This window comes from Rhinatrema bivittatum, chromosome 8 (assembly GCF_901001135.1).
Source record: "Rhinatrema bivittatum chromosome 8, aRhiBiv1.1, whole genome shotgun sequence".
In the NCBI taxonomy this organism is placed as follows: Eukaryota; Metazoa; Chordata; class Amphibia; order Gymnophiona; family Rhinatrematidae; genus Rhinatrema; species Rhinatrema bivittatum.
In genome coordinates, this window is record NC_042622.1 from 180033912 (window position 1) to 180050784 (window position 16873).

The 16873-nt window shown below is 48.7% G+C and overlaps 1 protein-coding gene across 4 annotated transcripts in view; it reads right to left on the minus strand.

Moving 5' to 3' along the window:
- Positions 1–2064: 2064 nt before the first annotated feature.
- Positions 2065–16873, minus strand: part of ACACA (acetyl-CoA carboxylase alpha) — a 210694-nt gene continuing 195885 nt past the window's right edge. For all 4 annotated transcript variants that reach the window (XM_029611735.1, XM_029611732.1, XM_029611734.1 and 1 more), the window contains 2 exons: positions 13359–13495; positions 2065–3717 (listed from right to left, as the gene is read on the minus strand). In XM_029611735.1, the coding sequence (XP_029467595.1) occupies positions 3591–3717; positions 13359–13495 (264 nt within the window). In that variant the 3' untranslated portion in view covers positions 2065–3590. The remainder of the gene's footprint in view (positions 3718–13358; positions 13496–16873) is intronic.

Here is a 16873-nt window from a genome sequence, read left to right on the forward strand (position 1 = left end):
CGGGCCCAGCAATAGAATAACTTTGATCCCCAGAAATATGAGTTTAATCCACCTCGGGACCCAAGAGTTTAATTTCCAGCATAAGCTCTGTGGGCGGGCCACTTACAGCTGAACAGTTGACCGGCGCTGTGCAGCCTGACTTTGGCATACATGCGTGCCGCAGGCCGCTTACACTTTGTTCACCCCAGAGAGCTTATGCTTTGATTTTTACTTGCCATGCCTTTCCAAAATGGTATTAAATGTGAGCCTGGTGCTGTGTGTGCCACGTTTTGGGCACATTCTCACATCCAAGACCATTCTGGTAAGTAAAATGAAAACATAAGCTCTCTGGGGAAGGCACCCACGGTTACCTTAACAAAGCATTAGCTCTCTAGGGGGAGGTGGAGGCGCCTACAGCTGAACAGTATACCAAAGTCAGGATGCGCAGTGCCAAAGTGCATACTGTTCAGCTGAAGGTGCCTGCCTCAGAGAGCTTACTTTACTCCACCTCAGAGCAAGGAAGGAGTTAACTCACCTTTCTGGTGGCCAATGTTGTTCTATTGTTGCGCCCAGTGTGGTAGAAAAACCAATTACATGGGCACAGCAGTGCCCACCAGAAATGCAAGTTAACTTTTACTCTGCCTCGGATGGCGGAGTTAAATTTGCAGCAGTGTGCTAGCCGAAGAAATTTCAATTCTCCCAGCCATACTCACACCCCTGCCACTTGTCTTCCCTCCCCATCACAGACATGGGAGAGGGCTAGAGTGTAAGGGGAACAGAATGCGCACGCACACAGACACCCCCAACCCCACCCCTCGCAGCACAGTGCCAATCTCCCATGAAAGGCTATTGTGCCACAGAGGTCAGTGCATACTGTTCAGCTTAGCAGAGCTTGGCAAGAACAATTGAAGTGTAAGCTCTCTGGGGAAGGTACCTACAGCTGAACAGTATACAGTGGCATGATGGCCTTGCATGCAAGAGTGCATTTCAACTTGGGCATATTCTTGCACGTAAGACTATTTGAGCAAGGCATGCCATGTGAAATGAAAAGGTAAGCTCTCTTGGGCGGGTACCTACAGCCATACAATTGGCACTCTTGCATCCTAGTCAGGATGCACAGCAAAAAAATGCACACTATTCGGCTGCAAGTGTCTTCCTCGGAGAACTTAGCCTTAGATTCCACTTGGCATGCCTTGTCCAAATGGTCTTGCATGCAAGATGGACACTGGGCATCCTACTTTTGGTCACGCTCCTTCCAGCTTCAAGCAGTTGCCTCCTTTCTCCTGTTTTAAAGCACTTTTCTGTATCTGTGTGGATTTTTCAGGTTCAATCACATTTTAGAATGCTTTTTTTTTTTTTTACTCCTACAGAATTTGCATCCCATGGTACTGCTGGTTTCTACCACACACATTAACCAAAATCCGTGCTAAAATTTAATGCCTGTTTTAAGCATCATCCCCAATGGGAGTAGCTTTAATGCATATATGTTATGCTAATTTGCTTAAAGTACTCAAATTAACAGTGCCTGTGCAGCACAGCAGTGGTACAAAAGTGTGTGGGAGGCTGGTCCAGCTGTTATTATAATGGGGGTCTGTACTGTTAAAGCTGGTCTTTGAATTTTCAGAAACTATTTTAAGGGGTATATGATATAATCTATGTGGCAATGGAGGTGCTCTCACATGGATAAGACTAACCATTAGCCAAGCTGATTGCTTGCAGCTCTGTTTTCCAAAGGTTCACATGGCTAACTTCAGACGTTATAGCGGGTGTTCCTCACGCCCTGGCTACATTTTGTCTTTCTGCAGTCTCAGGGCAGAAGGTCCGTATGTGCTTCGGGGCAGCTAACTTTTCTGGGCTGCCTACCTGCTACATTTAAGTGGGCAGCCCCAGCCATAGAAACAGCAGTCCTAAATCCAGCTGCTCAAATGTTGACCAGTTCAGTTAAAAAGCCTTAGCCCACTATGTGCAGTTGCAAATCCACCTAAAAATAAGCAGGTATAATTAGCGGCTCATGTTAGCTGTTCAGTGCCTCTTTGAAATGGATCCCTAGTGTCCATTTTGCTTTCTAGAGTTAAACACACCTTACACTATCAAAATAAACATTCTTTATTATTATTTACTTCTGACATCTAAATTTCTAATGGACAGTCTCCTGGTTTTTGTAATGTCCTGTCTCATGCCACTGCGCAGCTTTGCGGCTGGACTTGCTGTACAGCAGCTGATCTCTGAGCCTGACACAAAACCAACGCTGCACCAGCCCCAGGCTGGGCAGAGAAAACCAGCCGTGCGAGTGAATTCCCCCACCATACTCCTCGGTCACAGGAGTATGAGACCAGGCTGGCTTGCTGGCCGACTAGACAGGAGCCAGGTGTTCTGCGGCATCAGCCTGAAACAGAAGGCAGCCAACAAAATCAGAGGGATGAAGCCTTCCACACCGGAGGACTGCGTCTTCCTCTGCCAACTGAGGTCAACCTGTGGCCTAGCACCCACTTACAGATCAGGACAGGAGTTTAAACTGCTTGAGCAGGGAAACGACACAAGCAAAGCCGATCAAGCAGCAGCTTCCACTTTTAAACATACAGTAAGACAGGTGCATTCTAGTAGAGAGGCTGAAGTCATTTTATTTTGAGCTGGGCTCTGGCCCATTGCTGTCACTCAGGAATGGGCTTTAAATGGTGCAGTTGAGCATGCCATCCCCACAAGGGGAGGGAGCTGTCACTGGAAACCAGCAATGGGAGAAGGGGGTAGCGAGTAAGAACTAGAAAAACCTTAAAATGTGGTTCTGTAAGAGGGGCGTGTACCCTTTCCCAGGAATAGGGTATTTTGACAGTCTCCTTTAATCAATTGGGTAGGTAGGCCATGCCTAGTAATAACTTATACATTTAAGCTAAAAACAAACGTGAGAGAGTCGGGGAGGGGTGGCAGCTTTCAGCAGCAGGGCCCCATTGACCCTGTCTAGGACAGCTCCAGCCCCAAGATGAAACCTGAAAGCCAAGACTGGACCCCCGTGGACCCTTTAGCTGGAGCCGTTCACTACCGTATTTACATGAAGGCCTTCCCAGCTGAGATGCAGTAACAGAGCAGGCACAGGCAGCAAAAGAGCAACTGGCACCATCCAATCTGCCTTCTTACATCGTAGCTGGCAGCTGCAGCGCCTGCCCGCTTGTACCATAGCCATCCTTATCCAGGAAATATTTATTATGGCATTAAAAGGGGGCCCTTTTAAAACATAAACCAGGTGGGTACAGAATACAGGGGGCAGGAGGGAGAGGAAAAGTCTTCTGCCTGTAAGACCTCAGGGTAGATTTAACTCCCTTTCATTGTCTTAAGTCAGCTTCCCCCCCCCCCCCCCCCCCCCCCGTCAGTTCTCAAGCATTGCAGCTGTAGATTCATTTAAATAAATAAAACTAACATACAAATCTATAAATTACTGGACAATTGCCTTTTTACACTGTTCCCTGTATAATTCCAGCGTGTAGGTCTGGCTGAGGCTGAAAACACAGTCAAGAACATTGGGTTTTGGTTTTTTTTTCCTGTTGGTGCATCTGTTGTGGTCATGGCTGTAGGAAGAGAGGCAGGGAAGCTGTTTGCTTGCCCCCCTCCCCCCCCTCCTATGCTGACGTCGGGGAGTCCATGGTGGAGAGGATACGCACGATTTCGGCCCGCTGGGTAGGGGAGATGTGTTGAGTCATGTGCACGATGGAATCCATGGCGACCTCGGGGTTGGCCTGCACCAAGCTGGAAAAGTAGCAGTGTGTTACAGGTACAGCATCTCTACCGCAGGCTTCTGGCTTCTTAAATATACATCAATCACTCATGGCAATGGTGATCTCCACTAGAGATGTGAATCGTGTGCCAGATCGTCTTAACGATCAGGTTCGGCTGGGGGGGGGGGGGGGCGAAATCTGATCGTTAAGATATGTGAATTGGAATTGTTTCCGATTCCAATTCACATCGCTAATTTTTTTTTTAGGGAGGCCCGCGCCGCTAAAAAAAAACCCCACCCGACCCTTTAAATTGACCCCCCCCCTCCCGACCCCCCCCCCCAAACCTTTTAAAATTACCTGGTGGTCCAGGGGGGCCTCGGGGAGCGATTTCACATTCCCAGGCATCAGCTGCGCTAAAGTAAAATAGCGCCGATGCCCCTTTGCCCTTACCATGTGACAGGGTATCCGTGCTATTGGCTGGCCCCTGTCACATGGTAGGAGCACTGGATGGCCGGCGCCATCTTTAAAGATGGCGCCGGCCATCTTTACTCATCAGCCCCTATTATAGGGGCGGATTTTCAGAGCCCTGCTCGCGTAAATCCGCCCAAAATCGGGCGGATTTACGTGAGCAGGGCCCTGCGCGCCGGTGAGCCTATTTTACATAGGCTCACCGGCGCGCGCAGAACCCCGGGACTCGCATAAGTCCCGGGGTTTTCGGAGTGGGCGTGTCGGGAGGCGGGGCCGGAGCGCGCGGCGTTGCGGGGGCGTGTCGGCAGCGTTTTGGGGGCGGGTACGGGGGCGTGGCTACGGCCCGGGGGCGTGGCCGCGCCCTCCGTACCCGCCCCCAGGTCGCGGCCCGGCGCGCAGAAGGCCCGCTGGCGCGCGGGGATTTACGCCTCCCTCTGGGAGGCGTAAATCCCCCGACAAAGGTAGGATGGGGGTTTAGACAGGGCCGGGTGGGTGGGTTAGGTAGGGGAAGGGAGGGGAAGGTGAGGGGAGGGCAAAGGAAAGTTCCCTTCTAGGCCGCTCCGATTTCGGAGCGGCCTAGGAGGGAACGGGGGTAGGCTGTGCGGCTCGGCGCGCGCAGGCTATACGAAATCGATAGCCTTGCGCGCGCCGATCCAGGATTTTAGCAGATACGCGCGACTACGCGCGTATCTACTAAAATCCAGCTTACTTTTGTTTGCGCCTGGAGCGCAAACAAAAGTAGGCTGTTCGCGCTCGTCTGAAAATCTACCCCATAGAGTATAGTATAATAGGGGCTAATGAGTAAAGATGGCGCCGGCCATCCAGTGCTCCTACCATGTGACAGGGGCCGGCCAATGGCACGGATACCCTGTCACATGGTAAGGGCAAAGGGGCATCGGCGCCATTTTGTTTTAGCGCAGCTGATGCCTGGGAACGGGAAATCGCTCCCCGAGGCCCCCCTGGACCACCAGGTAATTTTAAAAGGTTTTTGGGGGGTCAGGAGGGTGGGGGAGGCTAAGGGGGGTCGATTTAAAGGGTCGGATGGGTTTTTTTTTTTTTAATCGGGCCATCGGCACCATTTTAATTAGTGGCAGCCAAAATGGCGCCGATGGCCCGAGAGCAGGAGATCGCGCCGGGACCCCCCCCCCCATTGGACCACCAGGTAATTTAACATTTTGGGGGGTGGGGGAGGGTAAGGAATTGGTTTTAAAGGGTCGGGGTGGGTTTAGGGGTTGTTTTGGTGTGCCGGTTTTCCCGCCCTCCCCCAAATAATTCCCGTGCCCTATTTAACGATTTAGGATGATTTATGACGATAAATCGGGGGCATTTGTATTGTATCGTGCACTCTGACGATTTAGGACGATTTTAAAATTATCTGACGATAATTTTAATCGTTCAAAAACGATTCACATCCCTAATCTCCACTCACAAATCCACCACTGCTGGGGGGCTGGTGACGGACAGAGACATCACTAAAGCATGTTAGAGTTAAAAGGCGCATTATTTCCTTTATACTTGAAAAATGCTATAGTACAAGAAATATTTCGTGTTCCTAGGGAGAGAATGTAAGACTGTAGAGGATGCAGAGACTGAACGGGTAGATAAGTTTGAGGACTTTTTAGTAGAATAACCTTCATGGAGGCCAGGGGTTGAAAATCCCCAGGTTGCCTAAAAATTGACAGTGTCTGCTGCTGGGTTGAAAGCTGCTGCTACATGCAGCAGACCCAGGGCAGGAGGAGCCTCTGCAGCCTCAGCCTACTTCCTGCCTCATAAAAGAGCAAGAGGAGAAAGTGAGAGAGAAAAAAAAGTTTAAACAACTTCAAGTAGACAAACCCCGGCCAAAAAAAAAAAAAAAAAGCATAGTAACAAAAAACTGACAAAAAGACAAAATGAGAAAACAAAGAACAAATCCAAAATATAGACCTATTACAAGAAAAAATAAGGACTAGGTTACAAAGAAAAATACACTTTGATCTGGCTTTTAAAATTTGGCCCAAATATTCAAAATATTTTTCCTCTCTTCGCCTGTCAAAGGGTTATGATCAGCTTGTAGCCGGTAAAGCAAGTAGACCCAGAGAAAGGGGACTTGCTTGGGAGCACACGGGCTTTGCCTCCACAACTTCTCACAGGGACAGGGGAAATCAGTTGGTTGCAGAAGTAAAGCCCTGCACAGCGTATAGGGACTTTACTTGAGGTGGCAGCAAAGGTGCTCTGGTCTCCCTCTTCCCCTCCCCCCTCGCTACCTTTTTAGCTAACTGAACCAAGAGACTACTTGGGTAATTTCTCATTGAAAATTTGCTCCCGGATGTGCAGGTACCTGGCACCTGACACCATAACCCTGAGTCACAGCTCTATCCTACCACTTCCCTATGCCCCCATCAGGCCTAACAGGCACTAGAGGGCTAAGCCGCTGGCTTTTTCTGATGCAGCCCGTGCTTTTTATATGTAGTGTGAAACAGAAGGGAAGCCATACCTGGCAAAGGAAAATCTGGTTCTTACCTGCTAATTTTCGTTCCTGTAGTACCACAGATCAGTCCAGACTCCTGGGTTTATGCAACTCTGCCAGCAGATGGAGACAGAGAAAGTTTCACTGATACTGCTTGATAAGCCCTGGTGCCATCTGCAGTTCCTCAGTATTGGTATGTACCCAAGCAAAAAAAACTCACTTTGAAAAACTTGTAAAACTTATAAAACTTGCAAAACTCTGCATAGCAAAAAGTTCACAGCTGAGCTGAAGACTCTCCACCTCCATAGGGTGGCGAGTCTGGACTGATCCGTGGAACTACAGGAACGAAAATTAGCAGGTAAGAACCAATTTTCCTTTCCCTGTACGTACCCTGATCAGTCCAGACTCCTGGGATGTACCAAAGCTTCCTAGTCGGGGTAGGACCTGGAGAGTCCTGCTCGCAAAACACTCTCGCCGAAAGAATGAGTCTCCAGAGCCCGGACGTCTACACGATAATGTCTCAAAAAAGTATGTAGCGACTTCCAAGTGGCCACCTGACAAATCTCTTGTGGCGACACCAACTGAGCCTCTGCCCACGAGGCTGCTTGCGACAGAGTAGAATGAGCCCGTAAACCGTCAGGCACCTGCCAGCCCTTGAGAATATAAGCTGACCCAATAACCTCCTTGAGTCACCTCGCAATGGTAGCCTTGGAAGTCTGGATACCTTTCTTTGTGCCACTCCACAAAACAAACAGGTGATTGGATCTCCGAAAGTCATTGGTCACCTCGAGATATCTTGGTAAGGCTCTCTGGACATCCAAACATCTGAGTTTCCTGCACATGAGGAGGAGAAGAAGTGTCCAAATCTGGAAAAGTTGGAAGTTTGACTGTCTGTTTAACATGAAAGGCCGAGACCACCTTGGGAAGGAAAGATGGAACTGTCTGCAAGTTTGGGGAACTGCCCAAATTTGATATGTGTAGGAATGGATCTCGACAAGATAAGGCCTGCAACTCTGATATTCTCCTCGCCGAACAAATGGCTACCAGGAAAACAACCTATAAGGTCAAATTCTTAAGAGTTGCCCTGTGAAGAGGCTCAAAAGGTGGTTCACGTAAAACTCGAAGGACCAGATTAAGATTCCAAGATGGGCAGACCCTCCATACCGGAAGGCATAAATTCTTCACCCCTCGAAGAAAACTGGACAACATCATGATGAGGACAAAGTTCCCCTGTCCAATTGTCCCCTGTAAAGAAGCCAGAGCCGCTACCTGAACTCAGAGAGAGTTAAATGCCAAGCTTTTGCTCAAGTCATCTTGGAGGAAGGAGAAAATCTGAGACACCGAAGCATGTAAAGCTGAAAACCCTTTGGCCACACACCAAGCCTCAAAAACCTTCCAAACTCGGACGTAAGACAACGAGGTAGACATACGTCTAGCATGCAGCAGGGTAGTAAAAACTGGTTCAGGGTACCCCCTGAACCTCAAACGTCACCTCTCAAAAGCCAAGCCGCTAGACAGAATTAGTCTGCCTGATCGTAAAATCTGGGATCCTGATGGAGCAGATGAGGAAGGTGACTGAACTGTATCAGACCATCCACTGTCAAGTTGATGAGATTCACGAACCATGGAACGTGACCACTCTGGGGCTACCAATATGACGTCCCCCGGATGTCTCTCTATCCTGTGCAAGATCTTCCTCACCAGAGGCCACGGAGGAGACAAAAAGTAGAACCCCTTGAGGCCAAGGAACCACCACAGCATCTACTCCCTCTGCTCATTGTGGAGAGATGCCATCAGATCCACATGTGGGCAACCCCACTTCTCGCAATTGAGCTGCATCGCTGACTCTGACCATTCCCATTCACCCGGATCTAGAAGACTGCGACTTAGAAAATCCGCCTGGACGTTTTCGCTGCCCACAATATGAGAGGCCACTATCTGGGTCAAGTGTGCCTCCGCCCAGAGAATTAACTCCTGAGCTACCATGCGGCTCTTGGTTCCGCCATGTCAATTGATATAAGCCATGGTCGTTGCATTGTCTGACAAGATTCTGACTGAATGACCTTGGACCATTGGCAGAAAAGCCAGCAACACTAATCGCACTGCCCTGGTTTCCAAGCGATTGATAAACCAGGAGCGCTCCTCCGCCGACCAAACACCCTGAGCCGACTGACGCTAGCAAACTGCCCCCCAACCAGAAAGATTGGCATCTGTAGTGATAACTATCCAATCCGGTACCTCTAGGTAGACTCCTCGAAGAAGGTGAGATGCTTGGAGCCACCAAGAGAGGCTCTCCCACGTTGAAGCATCGAGTGATACCAGTTGATGAAAGGCTTCCGACAGCAGATTCCATTGTTCCAACAGAGCCTTCTGTAATGGTCTCAAATGAGCAAAAGCTCAAGGAACCAATTTGAGGGTAGAGGCCATGGATTCCAGGACCTGTAAAAAATCCCAGGCTCTGGGTACCTGCAACGCCAACAAACTGTGAACCTGCGCTTGTAATTTGCACACTCTCTCCTCCATCAGGAACACCTTGCCCATGCTCATGTCAAACCAGGCTCCCAGATACTCGAGACTCTGTGATAAGTTGAGATGGCTCTTGGCGAAATTCATCACCCAGCCTAGAGATTGTAGGAGCTGAATTATCTTTCAGACCGCTATATGACAACTGGTCTCAGACTTTGCCCTTATGAGCCAATCGTCCAGATAAAGATGTACCAAAACTCCCTCATGCTGCAAGGCTGTCGCCACTACCACCATGATATTGGTGAAGGTCCAGGGTGCTGTGGCAAGCCCGAAAGGAAGGGCCTGAAACTGGAAATGCTGATCCAGAACCATGAACTTCAGATAACGCTGATGGTCCCGACAAATGGGGATATGAAGATAAGCCTCTGTCAGATCCAAAAAAGCCAGAAACTCCCGACTGCGAACCACCGCAATGATCGACCTCAGAGTTTCCACACGAAATTTCACATTTACCCGTTTCAGGTCTAGAACAATGCAGAAGGTGCCGTCCTTTTTTGGGACCACAAAATAAACGGAATACCGACTCGTGCCCCTTTCTGCCAGGGGAACCGGCAACACAGCTCCTAAACCTCGCAACCTGTCCAAGGTATCCCGAACCGCGCGCCGTTTTTCCAACAAACCGAAGGGGGAGACCAAAAAGAGGTCGCGTATGGGATGAGCAAAATCTAAAGTGTAGCCGTCCCTGATGACCAAAAGGACCCATTGATTCTGCGTAACACCTGCCCACTCCTCGTAGTAAAAAGCGAGACTCCCCCTAAAAGAGAACGATGGAGTGGGCCAGTCTCACCTCATTGAGAGGACTTTGCTCTGTAGGCCCTCATCCGGTGGGGGCTCTAAAGGGTCGACTAGCTTCTCTAAAAGTCTGCGCCCAGGACAGACCCCGACCCGCAAACTGCTTCTGGGAGGTCGTCATACCCTTGGTATGATGAGGCTTTCTACCTTCCTGGTAACGGGACCGAAATGGAAAGGACTGCCTGGACTTAGGTCTATCCTCCGGCAACTTGTGAACCTTACTGTCCCCCAATTGTTTTATCAATTGTTCAAGATCCTCTCCAAACAAGAGACGGCTCTTAAAAGGCAGAGAACCCAACTGGGATTTGGAGGAAATGTTCGCAGACCAGTGACGCTACCACAAAAGCCTTCAAGCTGAAACCGGAGAGGCCAAAAGCCAGGAGGAGGTTCTCACCAAGTCATACAAGGCATCTGCTACGTATGCCATGGATGCCTCTCAGCATTTAGCATGACCATCATCCAGGCTGGGGCTAGACTGACTGCTCTGCAACTGCTGCACCTAATGCAAACACGCCCGTGGCATGTAACTGGAGCAAATGGCTGCCCAAAGAGACAAAGCAGACACCTCAAAGATCCGCTTCAGATGAACCTCCAGCTTATAGTCCTGTACATCTTTTAACGCTGCGGCCCCCCATCACCGGAATAGTTGTCTTCTGGTGACCGCCGACACCGCAGCATCCACTTTCGGCATCACGAAAAGCTCCAAAGTCTGCTCGGCTAAGGGATAAAGCTTTGCCATAGATTGACCCACTCTCAAACCGGCATCAGGAGAATTTCACTCCTGATTTACCATCCTTTGCACGGACCTATGATAGGGAAAAGCCGAGGGAGGACCACGAGTCCCTTCCAGAACTGGGTCCGACCCATCCAGGTCCAAATCCAACAGAGGGGGCTTCAATCCAAGTTTCCCCGAGGATCTGCGGAATCAAGGGAGCAAATTCCTCGCGACAAAACAAGCAAAGAATTTTTGGATCGTCCCGGACACAAGCAAATCCAGCAGGTCGTCCCCCAGGCCTGGATTGGTAGTATCTGGATTGCCCACATCTGGGTCGGCCGCAACTCGATCAGGGGCTGCTGTCCCCAACAAGGGGACCCCGGGATCCCAGGAAGCTCAGAGGACCTTCCGGAATCCTCCATCTCCCCATCCGACCGCGGTGGCCCTAACAGCCGAAGGACCCTGGGGGCCATCCTACTCCGCAAACAAGTAGGACCAGACTGCGAAGCCTGAGCAGCCAAGGACGAAGGAGGAGGGGCCATTCCCCTGAGCTGGAGGTCCATACCTTCCTGCTGTGCCAAGGCGGCACAGTGGAGCAACAAAACAAACGCAGGAGAGAAACCGCAGGGAGCCAACCCCCGGAGGCAAACCAGGAGGCAGTGCCTCTTCCCCTCTCCCCTGTCCCCCCCCCCCCCCCAAGAAAGCTGACAAGTCTGTCGGGGGCACCCAAGATGACAGTCAACCTCATCCCTGGCAGCAGTAACACTAGCGACCTACTCAAAGCTCTGATGTTTTGTGGGAGGGAGGGGGCAGATAAGGCTCTTCACTGCCGGAGAGACACGCGGAACAAAAGGAGAGACAGGAGAGATGTGCAGGGACTGTGCTACAGGCGCGGCAGGCCTGGCCCCAAACCATATGCACACGTTCAAAGTGAGCACCCCATGAACAGCGACCTTGCCCCCCTCTAAACACCGCCCCGACACTGAAAAAGGCCGCCTGTACAACCCCGAGACCCCTATCGCTCAGTTCCAGCTGCTTGCTGCCCAAACCGGCACTGTGTTCCCTTTTTTTTTTTGAAAGTTTTACTACAAAAAAAAACCCAGGACCTCTGCTCTCCTAACGAGTCAGCCCAGCCTGAAAGATAGGAGAGAGCCCGCACAAAAATCAGCAGCTGACCAGAGCTCAAAAGCCATCTAGGTGGACTCATGAAGAGGAGGGATCTGGCCCACCAGATTTGCACCCCACGCATGAGAGCCGGAGTGAGCGTACACAAAGGTCACGACCTCCATCTCGTCCACCTCAACCAAACAGGGGAGGGTTCCCCAGGGTTACCCGCCCCCCTGGGAGAAAGACTCCTTAAACAAGAAAAGGCAAAAAAACAACCAGAAAACCACCAGAAACCGCAGATGTATGCACCAGCCACCATCTGCTGGAGACAGAACTGCAGGTGGCACCAGGGCTTATCAAGTAGTGTTAGTGAAACTTTCTCTGTCTCCATCTGCTGGCACAGATGCATAAACCCAGGCGTCTGAACTGATCCTGGTACCTACAGGGAACCTGGCCTTTCCAACCTTAGGCTGCCTAGCACAATGGAGGCAGAAGAGATCCTACTGGGGGGGTTAGCATTGCTGGACTGTGGCCTGTAACCAAGAAACTGTACAACTATCCCTGGTATCTGCATCACGCCAAAGGCACCAAGAATCTTACTGCACGGCTTGAGATCATGTTAACCCCCCCTTTGAAGGTTGCAGATCTTGCTTTTTGAACCCTTCCCTGGTCGCTACTTTAGGACTTGCCTTCATTTCTTTTATTCCTGAGGGGAAGAAAGAATATGCAAGTTTTACCTCCCTTCAGTATGTATAGCTGCCCCTTTGCAAGCAACCCGTTTGTTCCCTACAGAGAGAAATGAGCAGAAATGTTCAGCGCATCACATCTAAGAGAGACAGAGCTTCAGATCCTCTCGTACGAAGTTAGGATAGAGAAAAAATGCAATAGTTCACCTGTGGATTTAATTTTATTAATATTTCTACTCTGGTTTGTAAAGGAAACAGAACGATATTGCATGTCCACCATTTCAGTGGGTTTTTTTTAATGTTTAAAGCCTCCTTAAACAGGCTAGCTCAATCTGTCCTCGTGACCCCACAGCTAGTTGGGGTTTTAGGATATCCACAGTGAATATGCACATGATATATTTATCTGTTTCGGAGATCCAGCATATGGAGGAATTTATTCTTATCTGATACTTTTTTTTTTTTTTTTTTAGCAGATGCCTCTTCTATCATTGTTTACTGTTCGGGAGGCTGGTCAAAGAGAATACTTTTTGTTTCCAAGCTATTGTTTTACGAGTTTTGAATAGAATGTTTTGCTCTAGTTTTTGGTGCTTTGTCTGAGCTGCACCCCATGTAAGTACAGGAGATGGTATCACACAAAAAATAATGTTCTCTGTCTCCATCTGCTGGGGAATAAACTGATATAGCTGGACTGGTGTAGCAGGATCATAAGGAAGCAAATTTCCCATTTGTATATTCATTGTGGATATCCTGAAAACTGGACTGGCTGTGGGGTTCTCAGGACCGGTAAGGGAATCTCTGAAGTAAAAGCCTTCTTGCAAATTGAAGTCACAAACGTGGGTACTGGTCTAGCAGCATCAGCACCGCTCCCTTTCCCCACCGTGCAGAAGGGGCTCACGTGGAGGTGGTGGTTGAGGAGTATCATGTCGGCCTACCTGCGTATCTGTTTGAGGACGTAGTCTCTGGAGATGTACTTGATGTTCTCCTCTACGACCGAACGGGCTCCGTCCTCCTCTGCTATTTGTTTCTCCAGCCACTCCACGACATCCTCATTGTTATCCCACAGGTAAGCCTGCAAGCAAGACACACACGTGCCTGAGCCCAGCAGCCGCCTCCAGTAACTGCTCTGCCCACCATCCTTCCATTTTCTAACCCAAGCCTTTCAAAAGGACGGCTAGTACTCTATGAGGAAATCTATAATTGGTATAGCAGCGATGCCTCTGAAGCCTGCTGGCTACCTACTGATGGAAGCTGGCAATAGATTGAGTTCTTATTGTTGCCCCTCCCCCCACATCAGTCGTCATGGTTTGTCTTCTTTTATCCCATCATCATCATCATAGTCTCTCGCAGGTTGGGCAATACCACCAGTTCCCACTTCATTATAGGTCAGTCGGCCAATCTTTTCCTAAATCTGGCCAGATGGAGTGGAGGAGTAGCCTAGTGGTTAAACCAGAGGGCTATGACCCAGGGCAACCAGGGTTCAAGTCCCGCTGATGTTCCTTGTGACCTTGGTCAAGTCACTTTACCCTGTATTGCCTCTGGGGATAGGGAAATACCCCTAGTACCTGAATGTAATCTGCTTTGATGTTCACTTTGGAATACAAAAATCTATTTCTGATTGTAATCTTTGTTGGTCACTGGATTTCTGGCAGATTGCTCATACTTAATCCTAATGGGGAAAGGTCTTCATTGGATACCAGATGATCCAAGGGCAGTAGAGCCATCCTTGACCTATTATATCTTTTTTTTTTATTTTAATTTTATATTTTTTAAGCACTTATGTCCTGGGTATTCTGGGATCCACACTTCCAGGGAGAGAGAGAGAGAGAGAAAACCCTTGGAGCCAGCTGCTGATCCTGTCTGTCATCAGAGAGGGAGTATAATTTGATGGTTGGGGCTGGTTGGTGTAAACAGCTCTCTTTTGTCATTTGTTTTGTTTTTTTTTTTCTGAGATAATTTAGTCTGGGACTTCCTAGGTAGTTGACTACATAATAATTCAGGAGTGTGTTAGACACCTAATAGCCTTCTCCTTTTTCTGTTCTCTCATTTTCCTCACAACTCATTTAGGAATTGCTCCGTTAATGGTTTCCGGTAAAACAAGTCCCACCATTAGTGTTCACTCATATTTATGTCATTTTGTTTGGGTAATTAAACACCAAGCTTCTCATTTAAAGGTGCACTATCCTTCTCGCGTCTCCCCTAACAAAATCAAAGTCAGAATGACAATGAGACTGGTTGCATAATTTAAGAGGTAGGCACATTAAGAAACATTTCAGTGACTTAGCAGCGGGGGAGCTCCCCACCACCCGCCCACCCTTCCACTTGCTATCGCTTACTCGGGGATAATTCTGCATGGGGACCAAGTCAAGGATCTAGCTTGACTGCTGAGCTAGCTATTACAGAGGCAGAGAGGAGAAAGAGGGCCCACGATGAAAAGAAAAAGCCAGACCCCGCATCAGAAATGCCTTGCAAAGCTTTCCATGGGTGAAGAAGGGCTGGCATAGCTGAGAAGTTTGACTTAACAGTTTACATCGTGACTTTCCAAAAGAAATAAAAGAGGAATGACGCGATTGCCAAACCCCTTCAGTGACGGGAGTTGCATCCAGGCCCGCAGCACAAGCCCAAGGGCCAGAAACAGGGTAAGCAACCTACGCAAAGGTACCTGCAGCTGGCACCACAGGGGTGCAGGGATAAGGTGGGGATATCTGCGGATAGCTTGAGAGCTCTGCAGGACCTTCTCCTCTTCAAGACCACCTCCCCTAATGACTCAGAACTGCTCTTTCCACACCAGGTCCATTCTCCAAATGCTTTCCTCCTCAAATTTTGAAAGAGGCTCCGCATACAGACTTGTACAATAAAAGCAACTTTAGCAAGACCGTGCTCTCAATTTATCTTGTCTTTTACATTAAGATGGTGTCAATGTCTGAAATAAACCGCTCTGCAGCATGGGCCTGGATGCTGCCCTCTAGGGCTGACCTCTAGTGTCCCTGCTGACCCAAATGTAAATCCCAACAGCCTTAGAAAAAACAAATGCACGCATGTTCTAGCTAAGTTTATGTCCTGAAAGGATCTGTGATAGAAATTTTTATAGACAGATAGATAGATATAAAGTGTGTTATGGCTCATGCTCTTGAGCCGTAATCTTTCCTGTACCCTGCTCTTTGCCTCTGCAAACTTGCAAGTTTCTGGGGTGTAAACAAAAATTTCTAAACCAACATTAGAGATTTAAAAAAATGTAGGAGTGCTTTAGTTTAAAGGGCTCCGTTTGCTCAGGAATCCCAAAGCCTTTTCAGTCGGGGAATATTTAATACTGTTATTAATCATTTTTAATCCGTTTGCTTTTAATTAAGAAACAGCGTGATGCCTTCCTATCACCGTATGGCAGGGAGCAGATTAATTGTGGCTTTAGATAACTCGTCATGATTGGTATAATATATTAGCTGACAAGATGTCCCTGGCTCTAAGAGTCTCGAGCACTACCTTGGAAAAGCAGACTCCCAGAGGAGGAAAAAGTTGCTCTTTTTTTTTGTTTTGTTTTCTTCTGGATCTTATTCGAGCAGGCTCGTGAGCAGTATTTTACACCTCATCCAGATTTAGGATTCTAAACTCCCAAAGCTGAGGGCAGGAGGAGGCTTCTACCCAGGCTATGGTCATTGCAGAGCCGCCCAGTAGTCAGACGGATTCTGGAGAAAACTGCAAAGTTTGATACCTTTCTGTGGGAACAACATGGGAGTCATGCAGAGAAGGTGGTGTATGTGTAAAAAAAAAAAAAAGTAACACTGTACACCTTGAAAGCTCTATTTCTTAGGCAGGTCTAGTTAAAAAAAATGAATGGCTTGTGGTTTTTGGCTAGTACTCCATTAGTTCAGCATGCAACATGCTCACCTGAAGCACAGTGATCTCCTACAACAAATTCAAGCTGCACCACCCCACAAATGGCACTTGTTACAAATTCTATAAATCTACCACATGTGTCAGCCTCCATCCCAACAATCAGAAGCATCAGATCTGTAAATATTTGTGCTCTTGCTTGTATTTTGTCACATACTGTCTTATTCCATTTCAGAGTGATTAGAATTTCCTAAATCTGTCACCCTCTGTTTCTAACAGCCCTGGCTTCAGTAGGTTACAAAATGAAAATCCTCTATGATTGCATTTTGTCAATGCTACAAAAAACTGGAGAATGCTGGGGGCTCGATTCACACCTGCACCCCCCAGACATGCCTCCACCCTTCCCTGGAATGACCGGCTCTGTACGACTGGGACGGCTGCCTGTTTTCCACACTCACCGAGTCTTTTGGTCTCTCTGCTAGAGACTGTCAGTTAGCACCAGTGGTAACTGTGGAACTGCACTCATATGTCCCCGACCCCCCCGAACAACTTTCAGGTCACCTCTGGATCACAAGGGATCTCAGCAGGTCCTGGAACCCAAACACGGACCTTCTCATGC